Below are 27,404 nucleotides of genomic sequence, written 5' to 3'. Positions count from 1 at the left end.
CTTTCGTTCTCTTGGAGTGTTGTTCTGCCCTTTGCAGTACTCAGCAAATACTACTGCTTGACTGGATTAAGTCTCACCAGTAGTCACTGCCACTAACTGGCAGATTTTAAAATTACGAGATTTCTCGGAGGGAACCTGGAATGGGAAATAACTCATGTTGTGCAGTAAAAGAAACTGTTCCGTATTTTCCTTCATGTATATTTAACACAATATGTAATTTACAAAAATAGATTTGAATTAGTCTGCCTGTGAAAGCTCATATCCAAGATAACTTCAACAAGGCAGGCAGTCCCTTGTTGCTTGTGACTGACGGCTTGGCTGAGGCTGCAGCTTGGAGACAGACAGCAGTACTCACTCCATACGTTGCTGAACCTTATTGTTGAGGACAATTAAAAATGAGCAACTAAGTAGTTGCTCTCGCAGACCTGAAAATAGTATTCAAAGTAGCAGCAATTATTTGTTGTACCGTGATAGTGAATCTTGACGGGCAAGTAGTCCTTACCTGCTCAGCTCGTAGAGTAGTTTGAAATTAGGGAATGAAAAGGGCACTGTGTGTAGCCAGGCTGTTTGGGTCCTGTGTGCAACAGGCAAACTTGCCTTCACGACAGCCTGAATTTGTGAAATATGATAGGTCTGTCCTGATGGTGTGCACTGGTTCAGATTTAACTGTCTTCTCATATCCATAAAGTCTGAGATCCTCCTGTTGCTTCTCAACAAAAAATGAAACCCTTGTAACAGTGGCCACAAACTGAGAATTTAGTTAAAATACACGATGATTAAAATATTTCAGCATTGTGTTTTCTGACCCCCACTTCTGTCAATTTAAACAATAGCTTTTGTGCTTAGGCTAACATTCATTTAGAAGAAAATAAAAGTGAAAAATACTTAAGTTAACAACTGTGCTAGAAAAAAACCTAGATTGTTAATTAAGTAAGGCTTGTAATTTCTCAGCAAAGAAAGCCCTCTTTCTGACAAGTAAACCTTCCTTATAAGCCTTTGATTGTAGGTTATAAAAATGTTGCTTAATTAATGCCAATTCTGTGCATGTGTTGTTTTCTTTCAAGTCACTGGATTTTACAAAATTCTGTGAATTACAGAGTTGAATCAAGTTGTTCTCCTGCCATGTTCATTTAGATCTGTCAGCCCTGTTCTGGATCATAATTTCTAATCCCATACAGTTCTGAGGTGGGTTGTAATGGGAGTATTTTGAGATTAGAAGACTGCAGATGATGAGGCGTCACAGTCAGTTAATTTGTTGTTTGAGACCTGAGTTTTGAAATAGGTTCAGGTCGTAAGTGAAGATAAGTTTAGAATTTGATAATTTGTAGAGAGAATCAGATGCAGTTCTTGGATAACACATGTGTCATGATAAAATCAACAGTTTTTGAAAAATTTTAAATAATTGGAGGGATGGAATTGAAGGTCAAGACTGTATGTACAAACAGGTCCCTTGAATACTGCACGCTCTCAAGTTGCTAAGCCAGAGAGAAGACACGCCTGCAGAAGTCTTTAAGAACCTGGTATTTGGTTGCTGCAAAGGATGAATGATAGAATGGCAAAGGCTTGTGAAGCCCTGAGTTGGAAAGCCTTTAAAAAAATCATTCCCTATACAGCATCTTTTAAAAATCATTTCAGATTTTGCTTTTGATAAATGAAATACATAAACATCAGACAGCTATAACCTGGCTTCAGTCAAAATCTAAATGGCTTTTCTCTTCAAAAGCCTGGGAAGTGTAGATGAGCTTTGGCTATGTGTTTCTAACACAGAGTCACTTAGGTTGAAAGACACATCAGGAGGTCCAACCTTCTGCTCAGAGCAGGGCGAATATTGAGTTCATTAGTCCCAGTTAACCTCCACTGCTATGTACCTGCCTCTCCCAAGTTGTACCTACGCAGAGTATCTACCTTACAGTTCAGAGTCTTCCACTGCACCCAGAAATGAAGCCAACACTCAGAGTACGTAATGTGTTTGCATGAGAAGGGCTACACTTGGCATTAAATGCTCCTTCCCTTTATCTCCTAACACAGCACCAAGGAACTCCTTAAGTTACACAGTCTGGAAGTAACAAAGGCACAAAAACAATGGCTGCAAACTGCTTCCTAAATGAAGATGGGAGGTATATTGCTTCTACGATACTGAAGCGATCAGAGATTGTGAAAGTTTCAGTACCTGGGCTTGCGCGTGTGGGGAAGCTGCTGATGCCATGTCTTACTGCAGTTGGGTCAGAACAACCTGTTTCTTACCTGTCTCTGATTCGGATCCAAGCCACAACTATTTGGAGATACGGGGGAGGACAGGTGGACTGCAGTATGAGCCCAAAGAGGCACGCAGCTGCGGGTTGCCAGCATCACTAACAGATCTGCAACTGCAGAGGTCTTGCTTTCATTTCAGATGTCCTTTCACTCCTGGTGGACAGGTCAGATATCGGGCTGTAATCCTCTCCTGCCACGTGTGAGAGGTGTGGGGAGAGGGAAGTCGTTGCCAGCACTTTTCTCCAAGTCCTCTTAAGGGGATAAAAGGAACAGCCTTGAATACCATCTGTACCGCGGGAGGAAAGGTCTGTGTGTCAGGATTTGGGTGCAGCAGCAGGACTGTGTACAGAGTTCGGGCCCGGAATGGCAAGGACAGCTGTCGGCTGGGACTGCGGGACACCGGCAGGTGATGCTGGGAAGTTTTGGTCAGGTGCTTCTGTCATCTACTTGGGTCTAGTTACTTCTAGTCTTTCTTACTGGGCTTGTCAGAGAAGTGAAAACATAGCCATGGATAGCCTAACACATCCTATTGTATTTCTTCGCCTCTGTCACATACTAATATTAAAATTGCAAACTTCTAAACCCGAGCAATGTTCAGAAGTCCCCTGGTGGTTCCATATTGAAATTGCAGTGATGAGTGAAGGAACTTAACTAAAGCACACCCTCCCTGGGGTGCTTACCTTCAGGGGGGTGTGAGTTGTTTCCATGCTTGTATTGATTTTTAGGAGGAGTATCTGGAGGCGGTGGCTCAGTTTGAGAAAACTCAAGGTAAATTTTTTTCTTAAAGCTCTTGACTTTGGATCCTGCTTTGGAAAGCTGCTGAAACAATTAGTACAGCTGCATTTTTTCCAATTGGTGACGTCGAGGCCGTGCCCTTTCTAACGGGTCTGTTTTGTTTAGTTTTTAAGTGAAAAAATTTTTGCTGGCACTTGAGGGGAAGTTTGTGCTTGTGTAGTGTGGTGTGGTGTCACCTGGTGACATTGCCCTCACCAAGCACCTTTCACGCAGGGGCCTTCGAAGAGGTTCCCAGCATTAAGCTGTGCTTTGCCTCTGCGTGAAGCGTGTTAGGATACATCTATTAAACCAGTAAGACTCGTGAAATGAAGAGGAGTGACTTGTCTGTGTGGCAGTGGGAGAGTTAGGAATAAAACTCGAAAGGCTTGGCTCCCATTTTCCTTTCTCATTTTTACATTGTACTGCCAGCTTTCGGTTTATCAAGAATTAATAAGTAATAACCTATGATTAAAAAGGGCTGACGCACTTTCTGTCATATGATGTTTCTCTGTCTTCAGCATTGTGCAGAACTCAGCAGGGTTACACCTTTTGAGTTTTACTTAAGCGACGTTACTCAATATTTAATGCTGAAATAGAAACATGTAATTCACAGCTGCAGGCGACCTGTCAGCTGCGTTGGGATGTTTGTCAGCTGCAAGGGAGGGTGAGGTAGCAAGACTTTTTTATGCTGTGAAAAATCAAAATCTTCAACAACTTTTTCATTTAATTTCTTGCTACATTTCACACTGTACACACAGCTGACATGATAATCCTTCAGCTGGTCCTAAATTACATTTTAAAATAGAGATCAGTTAATTATAGCAATCTGAGTATTTATAATAGGTTATAGAGGGAATTTCTCCTGACATTTGTTTCTCCTGAATTTCAGATAAACTAGTGGATGTATTCTTAATTATTCATGTGACAGCAAAAAGTAAATCAAATAAAAATTACGGACAGCCCTATGCAAGACTGCTCTGGGTGAGACCAGATAGTCACAGCTTAGCATCGATGGCTCTTCTGGTTCGAGAGTGCTAGAGGGAGCTCTAACCCCTCAATCAAGGGAACAGGCTATAAATGGGGCATCTGCCTAGTTTGGTCTGTGGTAGGAAATGTCGAATTCTCTTGATGTTTAATTTTATTTTGTGTCAGAAGGTTGTGTATGTTTTTTCCAGGCATGATCCCAAATTGCTCTTCCAAGATGAGAAGATGCAAATAGTGCATTTTCAAGTATACTAATACTAGACTTAATACAGGCTGTTGTGTGCTGACTGAAAATAGAGGAGACAAGGGAGAGGGCAGTTCTCACAGTAGACAACCTAATGATATTCAAAAGAGAATATATTTAAAACTGTTGGAAGGAAAAGCTACTTTACTCAGCATGTAATTTGTTCTTAGATGTTTAGCCAATTATTATAATAGAAGTTAAGGAAAGGGTTGGCGGTTGTTAGATAAATTTACAATGGGATGCATCAGTGCATGAGGGTTGAAGAAATTTCTCACATGATATGCTCCACACTGATTACGTTCTTGATGTGACAGGAAGGTAACTCTCAGAAGTGGGATGAAAAGAAGAAGAGAAAACTTAGCCTGGATTTGTAGAAAGGGAAATGCAGGTAGATTGATAACTATTTTCATTGTTTATTAATCGCATTAAAAGGAATAGTGGAATCATGCTTTTGAGTGAAAGAACATTATGTAGAAAATACAGTGTGCTGAAGAACCAAGTGAGGCTAGCAGGCCTTTTCTGCCACAGTTTACTGGGGGTTTTATATTGCTTATATGTTATACTCAAACAATTCTACTTTGATTGAGTCTACGATAGGGAGTGGAATACTGGAAGGCTTCCTCCCTCCTTTAGTTTGAGGATTTTTTCTGAAGGGTAATTGGCAGCTGAGCACTGAGTCAAGAAGGAATCCCTAGGGTGATAGTCTGTGATCTGTGCTTACGGGTTGTGCAATCTGAGTATCAGCTGATGGGCAGAAGGTCTGGTCAGCTGTGAAACTGAGTATGCCTTCTCGAAGCACTGTTATGGTCAGAGCTGCTTGCTGATTGTTGCAGAGGGTACTATTTGTTGCCTTTCTTTTGTTCTGTACTTCCACATATCGACAACATTTGGCCTAACTCACCCCAATGCAAATTCTGAAGATAGAGAATTCATTAGAGAATGTTCTTAGCTTGTATTTTTGGAGTCTGCTCCTTAGATCATGAATCTGTTGCCAGGTACCAATGAAGGAATGGACCAACACAACTTAAGATATAAATTCATAGAAAACTTTAAGTTAGGATGGACCTCTGGAGTTGGACTGGAAGTCCCAACTGCCTATTTGGAGGAGAATTACCTTCACAGTCAGCTCATTTTGCTTGGGACCTTGTCCACTCGTATTTTGAAAATCTCCCTCTTAATGTCCGGAGTTTTGCTTGCTACAGTTTGTGCCTGTTACTTCTCTTCTTGTCACTACGCGCTTCTGAAAAGACTTTGTCTCACTTTCCTCTGTAACCTCCCTTGAGGTAGTAGAAAACTAGTAGGTAGCTCCCAGTCTTCTCCAGGCCAAACACATCCAATTTCCCTAGCAACCTTGGTGGTCCTTGATGGGAATCACCCCATTTTGCCAGCAAGATAACATTTGACTGCAAGGTTAGCAGAACAGCTCATCTCAAGAAAATTAGTGGGTGAGAGTTACAGGATTCTGTTGCAGGGATTATGGGATGCAACAAGGCAAGTCTGTCATGATTTTGGCTGCAGCCCACTGACCAGCTCTGACCTGACACTGTGCAAGAATATTTCACGGGCTTTTCCTCTTACAGCTGCCTCTGTGGTGGCTGCTAACAGCAGTAGTATTGGTGTCAGTCAGTGTGAGCTGCTGAGATGTCCTCTTCTAGATTTAGCTGTGCTGGTAGAAAAGAATACCACTCAGCCTTCGTCTGGCTGCTGCAGGTTGCTGCCCTCCAGGATCTGTCAGCAAAACTGCAAACCTGCTTTCAGTTAAGATGAGGTGTTTTAGCTTAGACAGTTTAAATAGCAGGTCTTTGCTAACAAGCTTATTTTGACTGAAATAGGTTAGGGAGTGCTCATGTAGCCAACTCTGCCAGCAGATCTAAGAAGTATGTTTGCAGTGGTAGCAATGCACAGGCGTGAATCTTGTGGTTCTTCAGAACACTGCTGCGGTTTTGTTCATTGCATCTCTCTGGTACACCTGGAAATACGTAGTGCTCCTGTAGTTGGGAAATGGTACATGATATCCAGCATGGATATTCATGACTTCCAGTTCTGAATCGCTTACTTTGCCTTGGCCAGGTAGTTTGGTGTGCTTGTGCCCTCTTTGTTGTTGGTAGGAAAATGCATCTCCAAGGAGGAAACTCATGGAAAATAATACTGGGTAAGCTATCTTGGAGGGCTTGTGTTTCTTGATGATAAAAGCTTTACATAGACAGAACCACGGTGTTTTGAAAATCTCAATAGTGTTATTGAGTGCACATAACAGGTCTTTTGGGTTATTCTCCCCCTCTACTCATGTATAGTCTTCACTGTTCAGCCATGTTTTGAATCACTGGAGTCCACCTACGTGTTCCTGGCTGCTTTTCTCTCTGAGTTAAGGGAGCATTTGGAGCAAAAAGAAGATCAGCAATAACACCCATAAAGAGTAACTTCACTCAGGCAGTATATCATGCTTGGGTGTTTTAAAAACAGAAGCAACTGTTCCAGAAAACTATGAAACTGCTGCTTGGAGCATAGCTCATGCCTTTCCCTGCCATAAATGAGCCCTTTGCTGCTACTGGCCATTACCCGATGACTTGAGTAGACTGGTTCTCCAAGTTGATAATGTGCACATTCCTTCTCTCCATTAACAGTAATAACATGTAATGGTCCCAGCAGTTCAACTCTGGTTCTGGTAGCCATGCCAAGGAAGAAAGCATTTCCTTTGGTGACTTCCACTGGAAGTGATTTGTTGTTACTGGAGGATCTGCTTTGAAATTTGTATATGATCACTTTGGAACTAATAAAAGGTGTGCTCTGAAATCTAGCTCTTCAAGAGTGATGGTGTCTGCCCTCCCCCTCGTATGTCTCGATACACATTTGGTCAGGGATTGTAGTTTGGGAAAGTAACATATGCCAGCGCTGTGCTGATGCAAGCAGATTTCTCATCAGTGCTTGTTATTTGCAAAGACAACTTGCAGATAAGGGAGGAGGAGGAGAGGGACTCCCAATTCACATCCATTGCTGGCATCAGAGAAATTTTATTTTGGAGGTTTTTGCCAGCACTTAAAATCTAGATGGGAGACCTATATCAAAGGAAAGTTTACAGTAAGAGCTACGAGATTCCAGACAATTAAACTTTATTAGTCTGTCTGAAACATTAAGTATTAGCTTAAAAGAATAGTTTTTTAATCTCCTCTCCCAGTTGCTGTTTACTGTGTAGCAGTGTGGGAGGGGAGCAGCTTCTCCAGCAAGGTATTACTGCTGCTCTTTGTATAACCAGTGTGCAAGTGCCCATAGCTCAGTCCTGCCTCCCCAATCCCTGGAGAGACTCAGCATGTTACTTCTCTGGTGTCTGCAGCTTTCTCTGGCCCTAAACCAAAACAGCCTTCTCCCTTTCTTCTGTGGCTGAGGTAATATCCTGAGCCAGGTGCCCTCCAGGCTGACACCGTGTCACGGGTACTTAGATGGTACCTCTGAAAACTATTGCCCCCCCAGGATTTCAGAAAGTGCAACAGGTTGGGCTGCTGTGTCCGACATAATTCCAGTGATCTTTCATCTAGATGTATCCTTTCTTATCAAAGTTTTTCTGCAGTGTGATTGGAAACCAGATGTGGGCAAGCAGCTAAAAGCCCCAGACAGGCAAAATTGCTAGTTCCTTGGGCATCTAGGGGACTGTTAATTTCAGCGTGAGCGTGTATTTTGAATTTTCTCTTGAAAATAAATAGTAAAGATGCTGTGGTTTCTTTCATGGTGCTTTCTTTTTGACTCTCAGATGTGATTGATGATCATCTAGTCCTGGGTTATGTTCGTTTTTCAGAATGTTTCAGTGAGCTTTGCAGCGTGGAAACTAATTCAGTACTGAGCGAGTAAGTCCATATATGTGCTAAACCCATGGTTAACCTCACAGAGGCTGTTATGTGAGATGGAGGCGGACAGAAATGGGTAGATTCTAAACCGAGCTTTTAAAATAAAAGTAAATGGAGTGAGTTGTTTAATGACCTAGCATTGTAGCTTTGCTGTCAAGTCAAACACTGGAAAAGCAGGTTCATCCTGCAGAGGAGAAAAATGAGGAGCCGGCTACCCTTCTCGTGTCTTTCAGGTGCTACAGCTCACGAGATCCCGTTCCTTATGGTGAGACACCCCCTCACCACCCCCCTGATTCTCAAAGCAAAGGAGCTCTTTAATAGGAAATTGCAGATAAGAAGCTGCAAAGGACTTCTTCCCTCTTTGCTTAGCCTTGGCAATCTGGGAATCCCTTCTGCAGCATTTGGTAATTACAAGCCTAAAAAGGAAGAAGCCAGCTATAGAAATTGAACCTGTACCCTCTTAATTATGCTGCTACTGCCTTTAGGCTGTGAAAACGGCCCTCTTTCAACAGGATTCCCAACTACTAGCTCTGCCCTTTAGTATGGAGGCCTGGCATACCTTCCCAGCTCTCTTCCACCTTTTTTGTTACATTGCTACATTGGAGTGGGATTGAGTGGTATTTCATCATGGGCAGTGGCAAGCAGTTTCATGGCCACACAAGTGGCTCTGGAAAAGGCAGCCGTGCTGAGGTTCTCTGGCTAAGAGCAGCTTTACAGGCATCAAACCGAATCATCTCGCTGCCACACTGGTGCTTTTTAATCCCTCTGCTTTTCCCACACAGCTTCTAACATGTGCCAAAATTCCTGAGCTTTGTGCCGCTGCTGAAACTAGTTTCATGTCTGGATTCACAGTTGTGGGTATTTTTAATGTGGTTAATCTTGAAGAATATTCAGAATACAGAGACAAGTGTGGCTTTGCTTTCATTGTGAAGTTCCTGTCTTCCCCCCTCCGCCCCCAACTCTGGCCGTACACCTCCATGGTTCCTTTCTTTGTCATCCTATTGCTTGGTTGTTTTTTTTTTTTTTTTTCCCAGCATCTTTTATCTTGTGAGTAAAGTTTGAACAGTACGCAGAAAGTTAACTGCCTGGAGTCTTTTAAATATAAGTAACACGCACCCAGTAATAAGCTGTCGGTTGTTTTTTTGCTGCCTGCAAAGAAACATAAACACAGCGCTCATTTCTGGCAGGTTTTTACTGTCAGAGTTTCTCCTATTATATTTATCTTACAATTTGCCAGGGGGTGAAGTTATTAAGTTTTAGCAGCAGCCATCGATCAAGTTCACAAGTTAACACGATAAAGGCTCTGTGCCGCTCCGATCCGGGAAAATGATGATCCTCACTCGGTAATTAACTAAATGAGAAAGTTAAATCTTACTTGAGAGCTGGGAGAGATGAAAGAGAGGTGTTTGTCAGTTTCTCAGTGGAAATTAGAAGCAGTTTTCTGCAATTCCCTAAGCTGCTGCTCTGTCATATTTTACATAAGCACTGGGAAAACGTCTTGTAATTAGTGCTGTCATGGAGGATTTTTTTTGCTGAAGGATGTTGGAATAATTCATTAGATTATCAAGAAAGGCTTGTGTCCTGAAATGATTAGCACAGTGAAATTTAAACCATTAACGATAACAAGTTTAGAGCTTGCTGCAGTGCAGAGGCACCCGGGGTATGTCTGTGCCTATTTCAATCATTTCTTATAATTAAACATTATGTCCTCTTTTTTCCTCCCCTTCACTAAGACCCATCCAAAATTCCTGTTAAGGTGGCTCTGTCTAGATCAGTGACTTAACCACAACTGGCGGTGCAAGCGGTTGGAGGTGAAATGCTGCAGTTGTAGATAAGCAGTAGAAGACATCTCTCTGTATCAGAGCCGGTAGTCCCAGTGAGTCCGGGACGGAGGGGAGAAGCCTTTCGATGAACTGTCAGTACTGGAACGTCTAAGGGAAGTCCCTTCCTTTTGTCTAGGGAGAAACTCTGAGAAATTTGCGGTGGTGGTCTAAGCTCTGTCTTTTCAGAGCTCCAGCATGAAGATGTCTTGAAGGTTCAGGAGGTCCCAAACCTTGCTGGGATCATTTAAGCCATTCTCAATATTCTAGGAGACAGCTTCTCTTTTTTTTTTTTTTTACTTTAAGAGATGCCTTCTTACCTTAAGAAACATATAATCTGAATTCATCCACCTTGTGGAAAGTGCCTTAACAAAGTCATCTGCAATGATGAGAGGACAATGGTGGGTTTTTTTAAAAAAATATATAAAAACTGTGGCCACTCATATGGGTGGGGGAACACCATACCTATGCTAGAATCAGAGAATTGTGCTTTGGTTTTTTCGGTGCTTTAGGAGGCTCTTTGGCCCTCTGTACTGAACAAAAACAAAAGTAACCTTGGTTGTCATTTATGGGTTACAGCTGTAGTATACCATGGCTGCTTTGTTTTATATGCAGAGCAGTAGATTTATCCAGGTTTTATTTATCTGTGTTAAAATATTGCACCTTCCTATAGTTGCAAGCCATTATTTAGATTAAAGTCCTTTCATGTATTAGTCCTCTTCTACTTCACTGGGCATACAAATGTGCTTTGTGTTAAATGTAGCCATTTGGAGAAATGGTCTTGTAATTATGGGCTGCAATGGAGCATAGTAGGTAGATCCCCGAGCTCGTACCAACCTGAGGCGCTCAGTCCCCTGGGTTTCCTGGCACAGCTTACTAGCGGAGGCACATCGTTGTAGGAGGACACCTCTACTGTTCCTGCAGATGAGCTGTTGTGCCTGGAGCCAGCTGGGGCACCGCTCAGCCCTCGCTTGCAGGGGTGTGTGAAAAGGGACTCAGAAAAGCCTTCTCCGTTCTGAGGTAGTAGTTTGCTCTGGTATACTCAAGCTTCCTCCCAGGTAACGGACTGCCAGTGCTTATTCTTCTCTGCCACTTTTGGAAGTGAAGCTTGTAAAAAGCATGCCCGTATACAGTGTGTTGGGATGGATATTTACACTGGCAGTGTGAACGGCGTGTGGGACAGTTCTTTCTTTTTCAGGTGAGACCTGGTTATTGTACCAGGAGAGAGAGGGAAGAGGTTGTAGATGATTATGTGCTCCAGGAAATAGTTGCTGATATTGTTCTGAGATGGGTTTGTAGTGAACTTGAGGCAGTTGATCAGAGTGGTTGAGTCATCATGGTTTCTCAGGAAGCCATATCGATTCTCTTACTGATAGTAACCCCCCTCCCACCCAGCACTTTAATAATACAGATGCTTGATCTTGGTTTGTTGTTGGCTTTTTTTAATAACAGGCCTTTTTCACTGAACCCCCAGTGGATTTTTAGGAATCTTCAAATTGAAAATCTGGAATTTTGTTCTAAACTGTAGCTACAGACAGTCTGGGGCAGGCATGTGAGCGAGTGATTTGGGAGCCCTATGAATCAGTCTGTCTCTGCTCTGCAGAACTGGTGTGTTTGTGGCTTGCCCTGTCCTCCTGGTCCCTTGCTTGCATAGACCACAGGACCTGCTGGGCATACCATGGCTACATCTGGGCTCGTCCTCGCTCTTTTGATGGGAAGCCAGAGCAGGCAAGGGTGCAAACCAGGGCTCAAGTTGGCATTGTCAGAATGTGGCCAAAGTACGCGCACGAACCTAAAAAATATAGTGTTCCCCTGTCTACTAATTTGGACATAAACCCTGTAATAGGTATAGTGCTTTTCTTAGCAGATCCACTATATAAACATGGACTTTGACTTCCAAAGGTATTCCAGGTGTTGGTCAATGGCTCTAATTTACTCATTATTCCCACCCAAGAGGCCTATATTCACTTGGGATCCAGGCAAAATGGGTTACTTTGTCCCATCTAAACCATCTGTTTGTACACACATAAGCCATTACTTGTTTCTGCAGATGTTGTAGCTTCTGTTTGATACCCCAAACTGATGTTTTAGAGGTAACTGGGGAGCTGAAGGCTGCTGGGAGAACGGTGCTCGGGAGGCAAGGAAGGGCCAGAACGTGGTGGCACCCTATGAAAGGAGTTGCCCTTTTTGTGATCTTTGCACATCAGCTGTCTACTCCGCTCCAGCTCAGCATATTAGTCAGACTTCACAATCTTGCAAATTAAAAGGCAGAAATAAAGGTTTTTTTTTAAATGCTTTGCAGCCATAAAGTACAGCAGGAAAAAAAAAAAGAAATGAAATGAGATCAAGCTTGTAGAACACAACACCTCTCCGCTGTCTTAATCCAGCATTTTTACAAGGGTGTGTTTGGCAGACAGCTTAACTGCAGCAAAAATGACCAGAATCCCTTAAGACCAATGTTCAGTGCAGTCCATTGGTAATTATTTTTTGCCAGGCTGTTGCCTACTGTGGACTTTGCTGGAATAACTCCAGCCTTTCACGCCTAGGACTTCAAGCGCACAGCCCCTTTAGAGATTTCTCTCCATAAGAAGTTGGCCCAAGAGAGAGTATTTCTTTCCTTCTACCCAGTAACGCGGTCTGTGATTCGCCTGCCATCAGTGCTGTCCATGTGATGACCAAATGAAATAATGTAGTTCAGTCATAGCCTTTGTCTTGCATGATCTTACTGGACACACAGAAATTCGCAGGGAGGAGTGGGGGTAAACGTAAGGTGGAAAACACTGAGCTGCAAAATTGAGTACCGATGATGTGATTTCTATGTTCTGTGTTCTCAAAGAAAATGAAGGCAAACCATAGTTCAGAAATAGAAGAAACTACTTGTTAAAAATGACAACTAATTAATGTCTTTTTCTACACACTGCCCAGCTCTGCTGGGAATGCTGAAAAGAGTATTTAGGTGGATTTTCTTTAGAAAATGAAATGGTGTTTCAAACTCCCAATTGTTGTCGGGATTGAGAAGTGTATTGAAATACAGGGATTATTTACTCCTGAGAAATGAGGAATTCCTGAATTCTAAACCCAGTTTTGGTAACTAGATTTTGTGGTGTCCAAATAACTCACCATTTTGGCACTTGCTGATAAAAGGCTTTTTTGTTGTTTTTTCTTTTCCTGTAAAATCAGTTAATCCATGGATTTCTTGTAGATCATTAGATATCTTTGCAAAGAGATTTAGGTACTAGGTTTTTCACTTAAAGTCAATAAAGTTTCCTGGTGAGGTTGATGCCTGGAATTATCATTGTAGAAAAGAAATGTGGCAAATTGTTTTATATATTTTGATATGTCTAATAGAGCACCTCTAAATGTATTTTGTAAATAAAAATGATGTAATAATATTGACTGTTGTTATAATGCTGTCTGGTGTTAAACCGTTGCAGTGAAAGAGAGAAAATCACGTTTTCAGCATTTAATACAAACTATTTCACCACTACGGGAAAAAATTTACTTCCCAGCAAACAGTTAATCTTACTTGGACAATGGATATCCTTGCAATGCAAAATGTGCAGGTTTTTTTCCAGTTAAATCGTTTAGAAATCAGAAATTATATCTTGCTATCAAGTAGTAAATTGAAATGTCAGTGTTTTGTTTTGTCCCTGAAACTCTTCTTCGAGCTGACTCCTTCTGACAAGATATTAACAGTGCTCAGAAAGTTGAAAATCTCTTATTCTGTGAAAGAAGTATGTACCAAATATCAGTGTGTGTTTTAGCTGCCTTTGCTCTCAAGGTACAATTTTATACTCAAAAGAAGTACTATAATTTTTTTTCTCATCCACTTAATGTATTTCCTATGTTTTTTAGCAGCAGTCCGTTCTTTAGAAAAAAACCCAATCAAACAGAATACAAATGCAGTTTTCTGTTGGTGCATTGAAGTAACCGGTAACTGTAGGTTAGGAATCCAAATGCATTTTACTGTCTGCAAGATGTAAATAAAATTGTGTTCGTGTTAAATTGCCACTCACGGTTTCCCATCTGACCGGAGTCCTTTGCGTGCAGCTCTGGCATGAGCCGATGCATTGTCCCGCAGGAGTTACAGCTCACAGTGGCTGCGCTCCGACTGCGGCATCAAATGGGGTACATGCCTCGGCCAACTTTATGTATTGGAGTGCTTTTCCTTCTGCACTTTCCACCCAAAAAATCATAAAACCTGAGCTTCTTTTCATATGTGTGATTTGAGGTTTTTTTTTCTCCTTCCTGTTTACAGACAAAACTTGCCAATGGCACTTCCAGTATGATTGTGCCGAAGCAAAGAAAACTGTCTGCAAGCTATGAGAAGGAGAAGGAACTCTGCGTCAAGTATTTTGAACAGTGGTCCGAGTCTGACCAGGTGGAGTTTGTGGAGCACCTCATCTCCCAGATGTGTCACTACCAGCACGGACATATAAACTCATACCTCAAGCCCATGTTACAGCGGGACTTCATCACTGCACTGCCAGGTATTTCTGCAGGCGGAGGGAGCTTGCTCCTCCGTCTTGTCTTTCAGAAAACTCTTCTGCTCTGGCCTAAAGAGCTCTGGAGAGCTCTCTTCTAGGGTCAGTTTGCAAAATAGATGATAGCTTTTGAAAGAAAAGCTCTATACCGGTGTGAAACGTAGTAATGTTTTATTTTGCATTCCTACTGTCTCTCAAGACGTGATCTTGATACCAACATGGTTTGGCTAGGAGTAAATCACAGCTCATATATGTATTATAAGGACAGTCGTTGTAAGCCACAGGGCAGGTGGTTGTACTCATAATGCCCACAACAATGCGTGAATAACGAAAAATTTTAAAATTAAAACTACTACTCTTTTTGGTTGCTCAGCTGAGGTTTTCCTTTCTTACTTAGATTTTTTGTCTCTCTTTCCTGGTAAAATATCTTCCTGAAGCCATCACTTTGCCTATGTGTTTATTGCTAATAGATAATGGAGGACATGAGATTAAAGGATGGAAATGTCCTATTCTTTGCACCTCTGTAGTGCTTTCCATTGAGAATATTATCCCACCTGTTCTGAGATGTGGCATTTGGTGCATCTCACAGAATGCACACAAAAAATAGCGTATGCGCAGTTTTGTATTGGCCCTGTCTTATAGATGGGAAAATTGAGGCAGTGGGAGATAAAATATATACAGCAGTAGAGTTTCAAAGCCAGACAGAAATTCGCGGCACTTTGGTCTTTTTTTCAGACCAGTAGATTGTACCTCTGTAGATAAATAGATAGACAGTTAATAGATTTGCACTCCCATGGCATAGTTCCTTGGTTTCAGAGGGACCTGAGCAAGAAGTACTACAGGTGTTGTCTCTAAATAGCTAGTTGAAGAGAGGAGTTTCTTCCCAAAAGCTTGTTCTGTTAATACCTTTGGAGAAGTGCTGAACTCTGATAATTTGTTCAATCCAATCATTTGATCATTCTTCAGAAGGGATTTCTCAACGTGAAATTTAGGTTCTAGGGTTTAAAGATGGAAAAAAGCATGTTTAACTGTGAGTTCCACAAAGAACAAAGGCACTGCAGGAGTTTTGCTATGAAGTTAAATACGTAGACTCCCTGGATTTTTAAGCTGATTGTGCCCAGTAATCAAGTGGATGTTGTAACATAAAAAAAATAATCTTAGTTATGCTAAGTACCTGCTTTATGTTAGTTTTTAGTAGTCCAACAGCAATAATCTCATGTACTTAGAGCAGCATTATAACTTGTGGAGCTGTTGTGTTTCAGAAAAACAGAGAGTATGTTGAAAGTCCATTGGTTTGCCCACTTTTAAAGTGGAAGTATACATATAGTTACATACACAATTTTTCCAGGTCTTTCTCTACAAAACTCCATCAAAGCAAGCCAACACATCTCATTTGCACTTGCTTAATTTCATCCTACAGGCCTTTTTCTGAAAATTTTGGGCAAATATCATAAATATTTTCAGAGGCACTCAAAATGTTGTAGCCATACTGTATTTGTTAGTGGTCTTTTCAGTTACCCAGGAAGCAGCTAATTTTAGTACTTCAGAATGCAGAACAGACAGGAATCATATCTGAGTATTTGAAGAGTTGTGGGAACTGCGTGCTTAAATAATGTATGTGCATCAATTTGCATACTTGCAAAGTGCTAATGTCCTAGTGAATATAGCTCTAAGGGAGAAAATTAATGGCAAGGAATTACATTGGCGCAGGCTCTGCAGTCTGTGCAGGATGTCCTGAGCATAGGCAGGTTTCTAATGAGCAGAATGGGTAAGGGCAGGGGTAGAAATTGCCTAGGAAAGAGGGATGAACCTAAAATTTCAAATTTTTTTGAAAGAGTGATGAACCTAAAATTTCAAATTAAGTCATAAAACAGAAAACCCTAAACTCTTAAGTATTTTTTAGCTTTCTGAAATTCTCAAGTGTTCAGTATTCTGGTTTCATTTTTACTCCTTCATTCTCTCTCCTGCTCTCCCCCTCGAGTAAATAAAACAATAAAGCTACTTCAAAATCATGAGGCATCTTATCTCTGTCCTCCTAGCTCTGTCCCAAAGAATGACCAGAGTTAAAGGTAGTTTTACATCATGAGCATGCTTTACTAATACAGAGTAAAATTTTCTCAGACTATTTTCCCAGTACTTTGGACAGAATTAAGGTTGTTTGAAAAATGCAGCTTAACTGTGTACTTAACAAACTTTGTTCTGTTTCTGAAAAACAAGGTTTCTGCTTAGCATTTCCAAGCTGTTTAACATTTTTTATGAGGAAAGTAATTTTTTAAAGGGTTTCATGTGTGAAATAACTGAAACGTTTTTGTTGGTATGGAGGACTGAAGGGCTAATCATGTTTCACATCGATTTAGCAAAAAACTTTTGCGAGCAGAGATTTCTCTTTTTTAAGGAAGTGTTGCTTTGTTAGATACATGTCTCAGTGAGTTGTGGGTGAAAATTGCTGTGCCCAGTTTATGCAGTGTAGCCCTGCTTCTTAAAGCCACCAGTCTGTTCTCCGTATAAAATAACTCCTTGTTGTCATGCTGCTTACATAAAACCAGAGATATGGATACTATACAGGCAGGCGTTTGTAAATGTCCTGGTAAATGTCTTTGAGCCCAGTGGAAGCAACACAGACTGGGAAAGCAAATATGCTATTTCCACCCAGTGGAGACAGCTCAGGGCTGCAGGTGCCAGGGTGGGGAAGCAGGGGAATATGATGTCCATGTCTGCCCTACCAAATTGCAGAATTCCTGCAAATTCCAGTTCACTTTCACTAAAACGTTGTATGTCTCTTTCCACAAATTGCTGTAGAGTCAATCTAACTTTTGCAAACATTCCTTTTTTTCTTTTTATAAAGAATTTTATATAGTGGCTGTATATATCTTTTCAGATTAAATACATAATAAAGGCTGCTGATGCTTTTATTTTGCAGGTTGACATCTAATTTTGCATCTATAAAGATAAGAAATGTCAGGCCTCTTTCTGCACTCTCTGGTCGTGCATGGTATCATTCACGTGCTTTTTCTACCTATGAATGGAAGCATAAAACACTGGGCAGAATGTCTCATTCAAAGCGTATTATAAATTTAGCATGTTTGAAAGGAGCAAGAGGAGGCATGCTGAGTTTTCTCATTTTCATGCATTGGGAGATAATTTTGAGATCTTTCAGTTAACAAAACCAAAGGTTGGGCCTTTTGTGTCTCATGAACTCTAATCAGAATCAGCTGATTGCCCCCAGTTTGGGTTTGCAGAAGTACAGACATGTGACTGTAAAAATGCACTTGCTGTTTTTTCCTTCCGTCACAAGCAAGGCCTGGTCTTTGAGGCTGTTGTTTTAAAAGCAAGAAAAGACGTATTTAACTCTGTCCCAAATGTGAACCAGAGGGAAGATGCATGAAATACCAATCTGCCATGCTTCCTTTTTGGTTGGTCTGAACGTTGTGCCTGAGGGATGAAGGGGTCTAAACTACAACTTTCACAAGGGCTCTGAAATTTGACCGGTGAAGTGAGATAATCTCTTGATGGTTTGTCTCACTTGTGAATTAAACAGCCTCCAAGAGAAGCTGTATTTGTGCAGCACCTCATGTGAAAGGCATCTCATTTTCCTGAAGTCTTGCCGGTGATTAAATTTGAGTGGGTACGGGCACATTTTTCCTGGATACATCCATCCAGTTAAGAAACGTAGCATAACCTTCCCTGGCCCCCAGCTACGCAGACTTTATACCGGGCTGCTTGGTGCCAACCAAGCAATTGCTTTACATTTCACTCCAGCCATGTTGAAACAAAGCCAATCTGGTATTCACACTGGAAAATATTTGCAAATTGTACCATTTTGCTGCATATTTTTCCTCCACCCACTAAAATAAATGAAACTAGCAAACCTGCTTCACTTTCTCCTTACACAGCCTCTCCTTCCCTCTCCACTTCCCTGTGCATCTGCATATCTTTCCCTCCCCCATGTCTAAAGGTACCACTACCCTTCAGGGCACACATTGGGAATATATATTTTTTTCTTCATTACGTTTAAAAGCTACTGCTTTAGCAAAAACAGCTTTTGAGCCGTTGGAACATGAGAACAGCTGTAGCAGTGAGATGAGAAATGGTCCTAATATAGAGAGATTTTGGGGGCTGCGTCGCTGAGTTGGAAATGCCATCCATAGAATATCCCCCTAGTGCTAAAACCCATCGAAATAGATTGGAATGACTTCTTGGATTCTTTATTATTTTTAATGACTTGTTGTGTTATATCCAAAGGAAGTTGGAGAACGCTGTTCACTCCTGAACTTAGCCGCAAACGCTCTTCTGTGCATTTGGTCCAGCTCTGCATGCAGAAGAGTAGAAGGAAGGAGAGAGTATCTTTGTACTATCAAGGGGAGTTGTTTTAAACTCCGTGTCTCCCCATGAAATAATCTTTTCTTTTTTTTTTTTTTTCCCCTCCCCCAGCTCGGGGATTGGATCACATCGCTGAGAACATTCTGTCATACCTGGATGCCAAATCGTTGTGTGCTGCTGAGCTGGTGTGCAAGGAGTGGTACCGGGTGACGTCAGACGGCATGCTGTGGAAGAAGCTCATCGAGAGAATGGTCAGGACAGACTCCCTGTGGAGGGGCTTGTCAGAGAGGAGAGGATGGTGAGGGAACTGCATCTTCACCTCTTTTGCCCCCATTCAGGACAGTAGGTGCTGTGTGTTTCAAACCATGGTTAAAGAGGGTTATTTGGCACCCTGAAACATCATGTTGGTTCCAGACCTGATAGTTGCTTAAATCAAAATTCAGGGGCTGGGGAGTTAGGGCATCATTTGGCTGTGCAGGCAATGTGGGGGGCTTTTTCCTCACCTTCCTCATCTGATCACACTCTTATCCCACTGTGACAAGTGAGATACACAGACTGAGATTTTTACACCCAGCTGTCATTCGGTTCAAATTAAGAAGCTGTGTACGCCTCGGGGGAACACTAAACTAGTCAGCAGTTCAGAGCAGAAGAGCTTTTTTAGGGGTGGCAGTGGGGCAGAATGTGCTATGAATTAGTTGTTTCTTGATAGGTCTGTTTGTTTTCCTCAGCAGATTTTCACTATTAGATATCTGTTTAATTTTCAAACTGGAAGCTGAGGGTAGGTACCACGGAGAATAGGGGACTTTAGAAATGCAGATAGATTAGTTAATAATCATCTGGAATAGCCTTACTACAATGTGGGTCTCACTCAAGTTTGAAGCTGCTCTGTTAACATTTCATTAGAACTTTTCCTCTCAGGGGTATGTCCTTTAATACATAATTTTCTTTTCCAAGGGTGTCCCTAGGATGTTGGCAGAAAGGAAGCTGGGTATGAATATTTCATAAACAAGATAAAAGTGACAGCTCAGGCATTTTGGTTGCTATTAAAAAGAAAAAGATACAGAGTTGCAAACAAAGACTCCTGTTTTATGGTTAATTTTGTTATACTGTTTGTCTCAGGAAGTAAAGGCTAGTAAATCAGGGTTATGAAACATCCTTTAAAAACAAATACTATGTTGATCTGCTTCCAATACTGTAATGTTTATAAAAAGTGTAAAATAAACACAAGCATGACAGTGATAACTTTTGCATCCCTTTTAGTGCCTTGTTCTCTCCAGGACTTCTGGTTTTACTCTGTATTGTTGAGGTCACAGTAAGTCTGAAGAGGACCTTGAGAGGTTATTTAGTCCCTCCTGTTTCCCAAAGGCAGAGACAGTTTTCTCTTTAGTCATGCCAGATGTTTGTCTAACTTGTTCTTAAAAACCTTCACTGATGGAGATTCCCCAGGCTGTGCCTGGGCAAGCAATTCCACTGTTTCACGCACTTTAATGTTAGAAAGATATTCCTAAAATCTAGGCTGTCTTCCTAGCTACAGTTCAGCACATTGTATTTAGCCTACACAGACACACAGGACAATTTCTCATTCTCCTTTTTGCAGTAATCTTTTGCATGTTGGAAGATGATCATGTTTTCTTATATACTGGATGCGCTAACCAACCGTAATCCTGTGTTTTCTTGTCCTCTTGTCAGTCTTTGTTTTCTCTGTTTAGACCCTCCCCAATTACTCATCCACCATTCTTGGTGGATGGCCTTATCAGCTGGGTGTCTCACTTCTGCCGAGGGATCACCAGAATTTGGCAGTGTGGGAAGCATTGCTTTGCATGCCATGTGGAGGACACTTAATTCTATGCTTTCTAGTAGAACGTGGGGGTTTTTTTGTTTTTTTTTTTTTTTTTACAGTGGTATAACATTGTTAGAAAACTTTTAATTATCCTCTCTGTGGAAGTTCTACTTAGCTGCTATTTCTCATCTCGCATACTTATGTTGTTAATAGGTGGTGAACTTGGCACTTGTCCTTATTGAATTAGATTCTGTTTATTGCTTGGTATTTCTCCATTTTGTCAGGAGCATTATGAGCTTAATCTTGTCCTTGAAAGTGCTTGTAGCTTCTCCTAGCTTTAGTATCATTGGCCAGGTAATAAATGCACTGCCTGTTCCGTTCTTTGTCATTAATGAAAATGCTCGATAATGACACATCTAGGACAGACTCAATGCAAGGTCCCAGTTGCCTGTTTGACAGTGCACCAATGATAAACTGTGTTTTCCAGCCATTTGTGTGTCCACTCTTGAGCTCTTCCAAGATCATAGTTCTCTAGCTAAGTCACAAGAATAGGCTATAAGAAGAAATTAGGTCAGTTTGACATGGTGTATTCTGGTTTGATCAGTGTTGCCTATTGTTTTTCACCTTGTCATCTTCTGGGCGCTCATATGATTGACTGTGTGCTCTAGAACTGCCAAGCTGTCGAAGTTGAGTTGGATGGTCCCCCATTTCCTTGGGTCTACCCTCTTCCCTTTTTTTAAAATGCAAGAGCTACATTTGACTTTTTCCTGTTCTGTGGAACTTCACCCATTCTCTACATCTTGTCAGAGATCATAGCTGATAGTTCTCAAGTTGCTCCCTCCAGATTTTAGAAATAACATTAGCACTGATTGCTAGGCATACAGACACATGACATTGATGAAAAACAGTTGCAAGGTCTTGCGTCTCACCTCAAAGGACAGTCACACCGTGTTGCTGCACCTCTTCTTCAGATTTACACTGTGTCCTGGAGGTTACTTTGATACAACAAGAGCAAGCTGTGCCCTGTCTTTCACATTGCCCTCTGATTAGCTCTGGAAGATACGACTGCAAGCATGGTGTGGTGGTCAAGAGAGGCAGAGAAGAGCTAGCCAGTTTAATTGCATCTCTGCCGTATAGAGCTTTATAGCTTGAAATCATCCCCAATGCTGTGCATGGCACAAGGAAGTGACTAGCTGGACAGTTCAGAATGAGAGATGACTGGTGTTATTGGCTTACAGCTCCTCACTTTGCACATGGGCTGCCTGATTTCAGCATTTGCAGCTTGTGGTTTACAACAGAAACACCCAGTTCCGTAGCATGGTAGCCTTCACTGACAGCTTGTCGGGGAACAATACGGGTTACACAGATTTAGAGAAATGTAAAACAGAAGCCCAAAATCTGGGCACATTTGTGTCCATCTGAATACTTGATTGAATTGGCCAGTCATCAAAACCTGCAAACAATAGTTCCTTTTATCCCACAGCCACAGCACAACGGCCACTGGGATGCCGTGGAAATTCCAAGCGATCCTTTAGCTGAATTGTAAACAACTGACTCTACACGCAGCAAAGCAGGGCTTATAGGTAGCAACAAGACCTTGTATTAGGTCAGCTAGTAAAGTTGCAAACAATCAACAGCTTTTCAGGCACGTAGCCTTTTATGCAGATTTCATAGACCTACCCCAAGTCTTCCAGGATGTGTCCTAGGCATTATTTGTATCTCTAAAGCATTTTTCATCTTCCTGGGCCAATAATTTTAATTTTCTTGTATGCACTTCCAGACTGGACCACAGTAAGTAGGCAACCATCTAGTTAGTGGTTTGCCTGCGTCCGTGTGTCCCTTCTTCGCCTGTGTTTGTCCCCATATGAGTGGCTGCTGGTCACTGTATTTGAAGACTCAGATGATTGCTCTGTCCAAAGTGGAAAGCACCTTTCTCTCACGTCATACTTAAAGTACTTGATTTAAAGAATTATCAAAAGTTCTTTTCTTGAGCATTTGTTATGTTGTTTGTTTAGTCCTATAGCCTAAAAATACCTACCTTATAGCCTAAAAATTCATCGTTGTGATTTCCCTAATTTAAGTACATCGGGGCAGCTAATGTACAGTCTCTCAAATGAGTTTCAAGGTACACTGTACGGAAAAGACAAGAAAGAAATACGCAAGGAAGTATTGAACAATTAATTATGCCATAATGGAGCAAGGGAGGGGGAAGTGGAGAGCTGGCCCAGTATAAACTCTGTGCCTCTGATGCCAGGATTACACTCGGAGGCATTTGTGCCTCTCTCCATTTTGTGAGGCATGTTGCCAGGCAGAACAGCAGTTAGTACGCCCATGGTGGGGTTTACTAGCTTCCACACCGTGTTTGGTGGCTTCTTAACTTCAGGATGAGGAATTAAAGTTTTTTACACAGCAGGTAGTGATTGCCGTTTACGGATCTTTTTTGTAGCAAAAATCTAGCTTGGGATATGAGTATTCCAAATCAGTGTTGAAATGAGGGAGGCACCACAGATGAAGTGTGGCTAACCAAAATATAGTAGTAGCAGTAAAATGTCCATGTACCAAAACCGATACTGTTCCTGCTAATGCAGATAAAAGCTAGCCTTGAATGCATAGTGACTTTGAGTGTTCCTTGTCTTCTTTCATTTTCCTTGTACGTTATTTTAAAGGTGACCTCTGATATGGGCGTGTGTATTGCAGGCATGAGCCATTCTCACCTCCTATTGAGTTGAATGGGCTCATGTCCATAATAGATAATATATTTCCCTTCCCTGAGTGACTAGGCACAGATTTTTCGTGAGTATTTCGGTGTCAGAATACAACACGGACATGTTGCAGGGCAAATAAACAAGGAATCACCTCGTCTTTCTGAGTAAATTAAGTTTGAATATGAATCTGTGCTTTTCAACGCTGGTTACCCATTTGTAAAAAGCCAGGAGGACCTTTCTCCAAAATGCTGAAACGTGATTTGTGTTCCATGGGAGTGTTCTTTGTCTTCCAGGGGACAATATCTATTTAAAAATAAACCTCCTGATGGGACTGCACCACCCAACTCCTTCTACAGAGCACTTTACCCCAAAATTATACAGGACATAGAGGTAAGAAACAGCTTCCGGATGTGGTGGCGTTTGGTGGGGTTTTTTTTAATATCCCCGATTTATTCATGATGCTGAAATTCTGAGAATATTTCATTCTAATGAAATATTTCATTACATCTGATGTATCTGTGTTTGTCTGGAGTTTGTAGGTCTGGGATAGTTACATAAGGTCCCAGGCTTCGCTGCTCCTTTAGACAGAGGATGAGTTGGATTATTCAGTGAGCTGTTTGGAGGTGGAGTCTCTACATCTTGAACATCACAGAAGCACTGTACCATCTTGATTTTCTCTGTTCCACAGTACTTTGCTCCACCCAGTGCAGATGAGACCTAATAAGATGTTACGGAGAGATATCAGGAGCTGAGCAAGGGAGAAAGTGCATGGTTAATGACTGCAATCCTAAGATCCGGGGAAATAGGAAGCAACTAAGGATGGCTGCTTGGTATCTAGTATGAGCAAAATGCCATCTTCTGGTAGTTTCCTAATGGCAAAAGCAGTGCTCAGGCACCGCTGTGACAAGTTTGTACAAGTACTTAGCTACAGCTCAACTGAGAATTTCTCTTCAGTTGTTTAGTTGTTGAGTCACAGGGGTTTAAAGGTTGGAGACAGAAAAAAGCTTTTAGGTCACTTCTTCCTCACCATTCCAGATAACACAGGTGAGTTTAGCCACAATATGTTTTCCAGGCTTTTGTCCATTTAATTAGTTTTATTACGTGTGTTACTTCTAGAAAGCTGGTATGTCATTGTTTGGGCCTGATTGCAGGAAAAAATGTGAAGAAAAGTATCTGCTGTCTTCTCAAACAAGCATAAAAGGGGGAGATAGTTCCGTGATTTATTTTTACTTCTCTTTTGTCTCCTGTCTGTCCTCAAGACAATAGAGTCGAACTGGCGGTGTGGAAGGCACAGTTTACAGAGGATCCACTGCCGAAGTGAGACAAGCAAAGGGGTTTATTGTTTACAGTATGATGATCAGAAGATAGTAAGTGGCCTACGAGACAATACTATTAAGGTGAGAATGCTCCAAAATGGCATCCTAATGGCATGCAGTGTCTATGCCATAAATAATAGTGTCCTAATTTCAGTGACACCTACTGAATCTCTTGTTAGTAACCTAGCCTTCTCCTTCCCCCACCTCACACCTGCACAGCATGTATGCCTCTTTTATCTGGGAAGAGAGACCCTATTTTCTTATAAACAGACTTTGCTAGCAGAGGTTTTTGTCCGTCAGTAGTTATGGGCTGTGCCCTGTACGCTGGTGAGTAGAGTAAAACCAGTGTTTGTAGTAAAGCCAGTAATAACAAAGATGTTAATGTGTTGCACCAAAGAGCCTGTAGAAGAGTACAGGTGCCACTAAAGATGTTGTAACTGCACTATGGATGATGTGTTGTAGTAAAAAAGAGGCCAGTCAAACCAGTAAGTGCTGAAAGATGAAAACCTTACTGAGCTGTCTAGTTTTGAATGTTTGCTATCTTAGATCTGGGATAAGAATACGTTGGAATGCAAGCGAATTCTCACTGGACACACGGGTTCTGTCCTGTGCCTCCAATACGATGAACGGGTGATCATTACTGGATCTTCGGACTCGACAGTCAGGTGTGTGCTTGGGATTTGGAGCTTTCTGTCTGCCTCTTAAGATTTTAGCCTGGCAAGCTGCTGAAATTATCTTGTCTTAAATATGTGTTCAATCAGTTCAATCAGTGTCAGTCAGTTCCGTGAAGTAGTTCAGCATATTTGTTCAGGGGTGTACTGTCCTTGTTTATCAGATGTCCATGCAAATGGCTGTCAAGGAGAAATGAGAACCTAAGCAAAGGACAGTCGAGGTCAAGATGACTTAGGAAGGCCACCTGGCATTTCACCAAGGTTTTGCATGTTTTGATACTCCCTGATAATGTTTTAAATTCTCTCTGAGAATAACTTTTTAAAAGTTGAAGTTTTCAAAGCAAGTTTAAAGGTTTAGTGATCCAATGTCACTTAATTTTAACAAAAGATGTATGACTAGATCTCCTGTGACTTTTAATTAAATTTCAGCATGATGTTTCTTTTCATTCAGGCTTTCTAACCTTGCTTTTCTTCCAGTCTCCAGCAAAAGGCTGGACACCTCAAGTCAGCACTTGCAGTGCATGTTCTGCAGATGTGAAGTCCACTAGACATATGACAGGATCCCAGAGAGTCTAAGACCTGCAATCTAAATACAGGCACATATGAGTTAGTGAATCACAGTATGAACTTGGATGTGAAGAAGCACGTCTGTCTTCTCCATGTTGTTATATATTCTTTTCTTGTCAGAGTACAAACAATGCCCATGCAGTGGAGTTACAGACAACAAAAAGCTGTGTCAGTGGTCTTTTCTGAAGCTATTAGCATGTGTTCCTATGGCTGCAAGCTCCTCACGGTTATTACTGTGCTTGCATGTAAACTACAACTGTTAAGCTAATAACGGTTATATTTAGTTCCTGATGTGATGCATACAGTCTTGTGGTGCTGCTAGATTTTGGGGTCCTATCGTTAGTAGGAATCCAGAATTTCAGCAACACTGCCTGCCTGGAGAAGGTGTGGGAACTGCACTGTGCGAAACAGATCGCAAAAGAGCGGCTGATTTCTGTAACAAGCACTATCATCTTCCATATCAGGCCAGGCAGGCCAAATTGCAGACTGGCTACTTGCCCAGAAATACTTTGTTTCCCACTGTATCTATAAATGTTTGCGCAGACCCCAGAGGCACATAGGATGCATCACTTTTATCCTTGGGTCTCCTCAGGAAGAGGGGCTTCATCCAATAGACAGTACAGATGGGCTCTTAATGCTTCTGAGATCTCAGGGATGCACTTGTCCAAAGAAGTCAGTAGGTCTCCAGCTCCTGTTTGGTTTGGCAACTCTGTCTGCAAACTGTGCGTATGTTAATGGCTCAGGTCTTTGTTTTTCTCCTTTGCATTTCGTAATTGGAATGTAGTTTTCTTTTTCATTTATAGTCCGTAAGTTGATGAACTTCAGTTTCCATAAGTTAGAAAATAAGACGTTAGAAGTCTTTCTCACATCTTGCCTTTTCTTACTCTTCACCTTATTGACAGAGGAAAGTTTTAACTTCTGCAATGTCTGATGTGCCTGATGATACAGCCATTTTCTGATCTCACGTACTGTATCTGCGATACAGGTGTGATAGTGCCAAAAGAAATCTCTTTATGGAGGGAAAAAGAAGTTTGCCAACAGAATAGCCCAAAAGAAACATTTTTAAGGCTTAAAATCTTCATTTGAAGTCCTAGAAGTTCTGTATGAAGCCTTTGTCTAACTTCCCTCTTAAATTATCTTTCAGCTGAAACAGGTGTTTCCACTAACATTAAGTTGATGTAAATGCTCTTAATTTCGGTATTCAGCACGTTCCTGGAATGTAGCTGTGTACCAGATGCACTGCAGGGTAAATGCAATTCGTGGTGCAACTTGTGTCAATTACTTATATTTGTTTGAAAAGTATTATCTTGTCTTCTGCTTTGCGTTGATAGTCCTGTGAGAGAGGTCAAAAATTAAATCTGTCACTGAACTTGCTTCTCCACAGGTCATGATTAAGTACTCATTGACTGGAAATGGAGTGTGTGGTAGGCTGACACAACCAGGAAACAATCAGTCTTTAAGGCCATCAATCTCATACCTTTCCTCAGCACTAAATTTCCTTAATTAAAGACCGCTTTTTTCCTGGTTGCGTTATTTTTATGGTGTTAATGGCATTGCAGAGGTTTTGGCTGCTGGACTGTCTCAGTGTATGCTTAATCAACAGGTTTATATAATACGTCTTTTAATGAACTGTTTAATAGATGTAGA

General features: G+C 41.5%; 1 protein-coding gene across 1 annotated transcript in view; it reads left to right on the top strand.

Annotated features, from left to right (window-relative positions):
- BTRC (beta-transducin repeat containing E3 ubiquitin protein ligase) overlaps positions 1-27,404 on the top strand; it is an 89,045-nt gene that overhangs the window by 50,717 nt on the left and 10,924 nt on the right. The window contains exons 4-8 of the mRNA XM_009894243.1: positions 14,173-14,404; positions 18,830-19,016; positions 23,497-23,593; positions 24,463-24,600; positions 25,066-25,184. Coding sequence (XP_009892545.1) covers positions 14,173-14,404; positions 18,830-19,016; positions 23,497-23,593; positions 24,463-24,600; positions 25,066-25,184 — 773 coding nt within the window. The remainder of the gene's footprint in view (positions 1-14,172; positions 14,405-18,829; positions 19,017-23,496; positions 23,594-24,462; positions 24,601-25,065; positions 25,185-27,404) is intronic.

This window comes from Charadrius vociferus, unplaced genomic scaffold (genome assembly GCF_000708025.1).
Source record: "Charadrius vociferus isolate BGI_N301 unplaced genomic scaffold, ASM70802v2 scaffold711, whole genome shotgun sequence".
Lineage (NCBI taxonomy): Eukaryota > Metazoa > Chordata > Aves > Charadriiformes > Charadriidae > Charadrius > Charadrius vociferus.
This window is presented reverse-complemented; position numbering and strand designations above follow the sequence as displayed.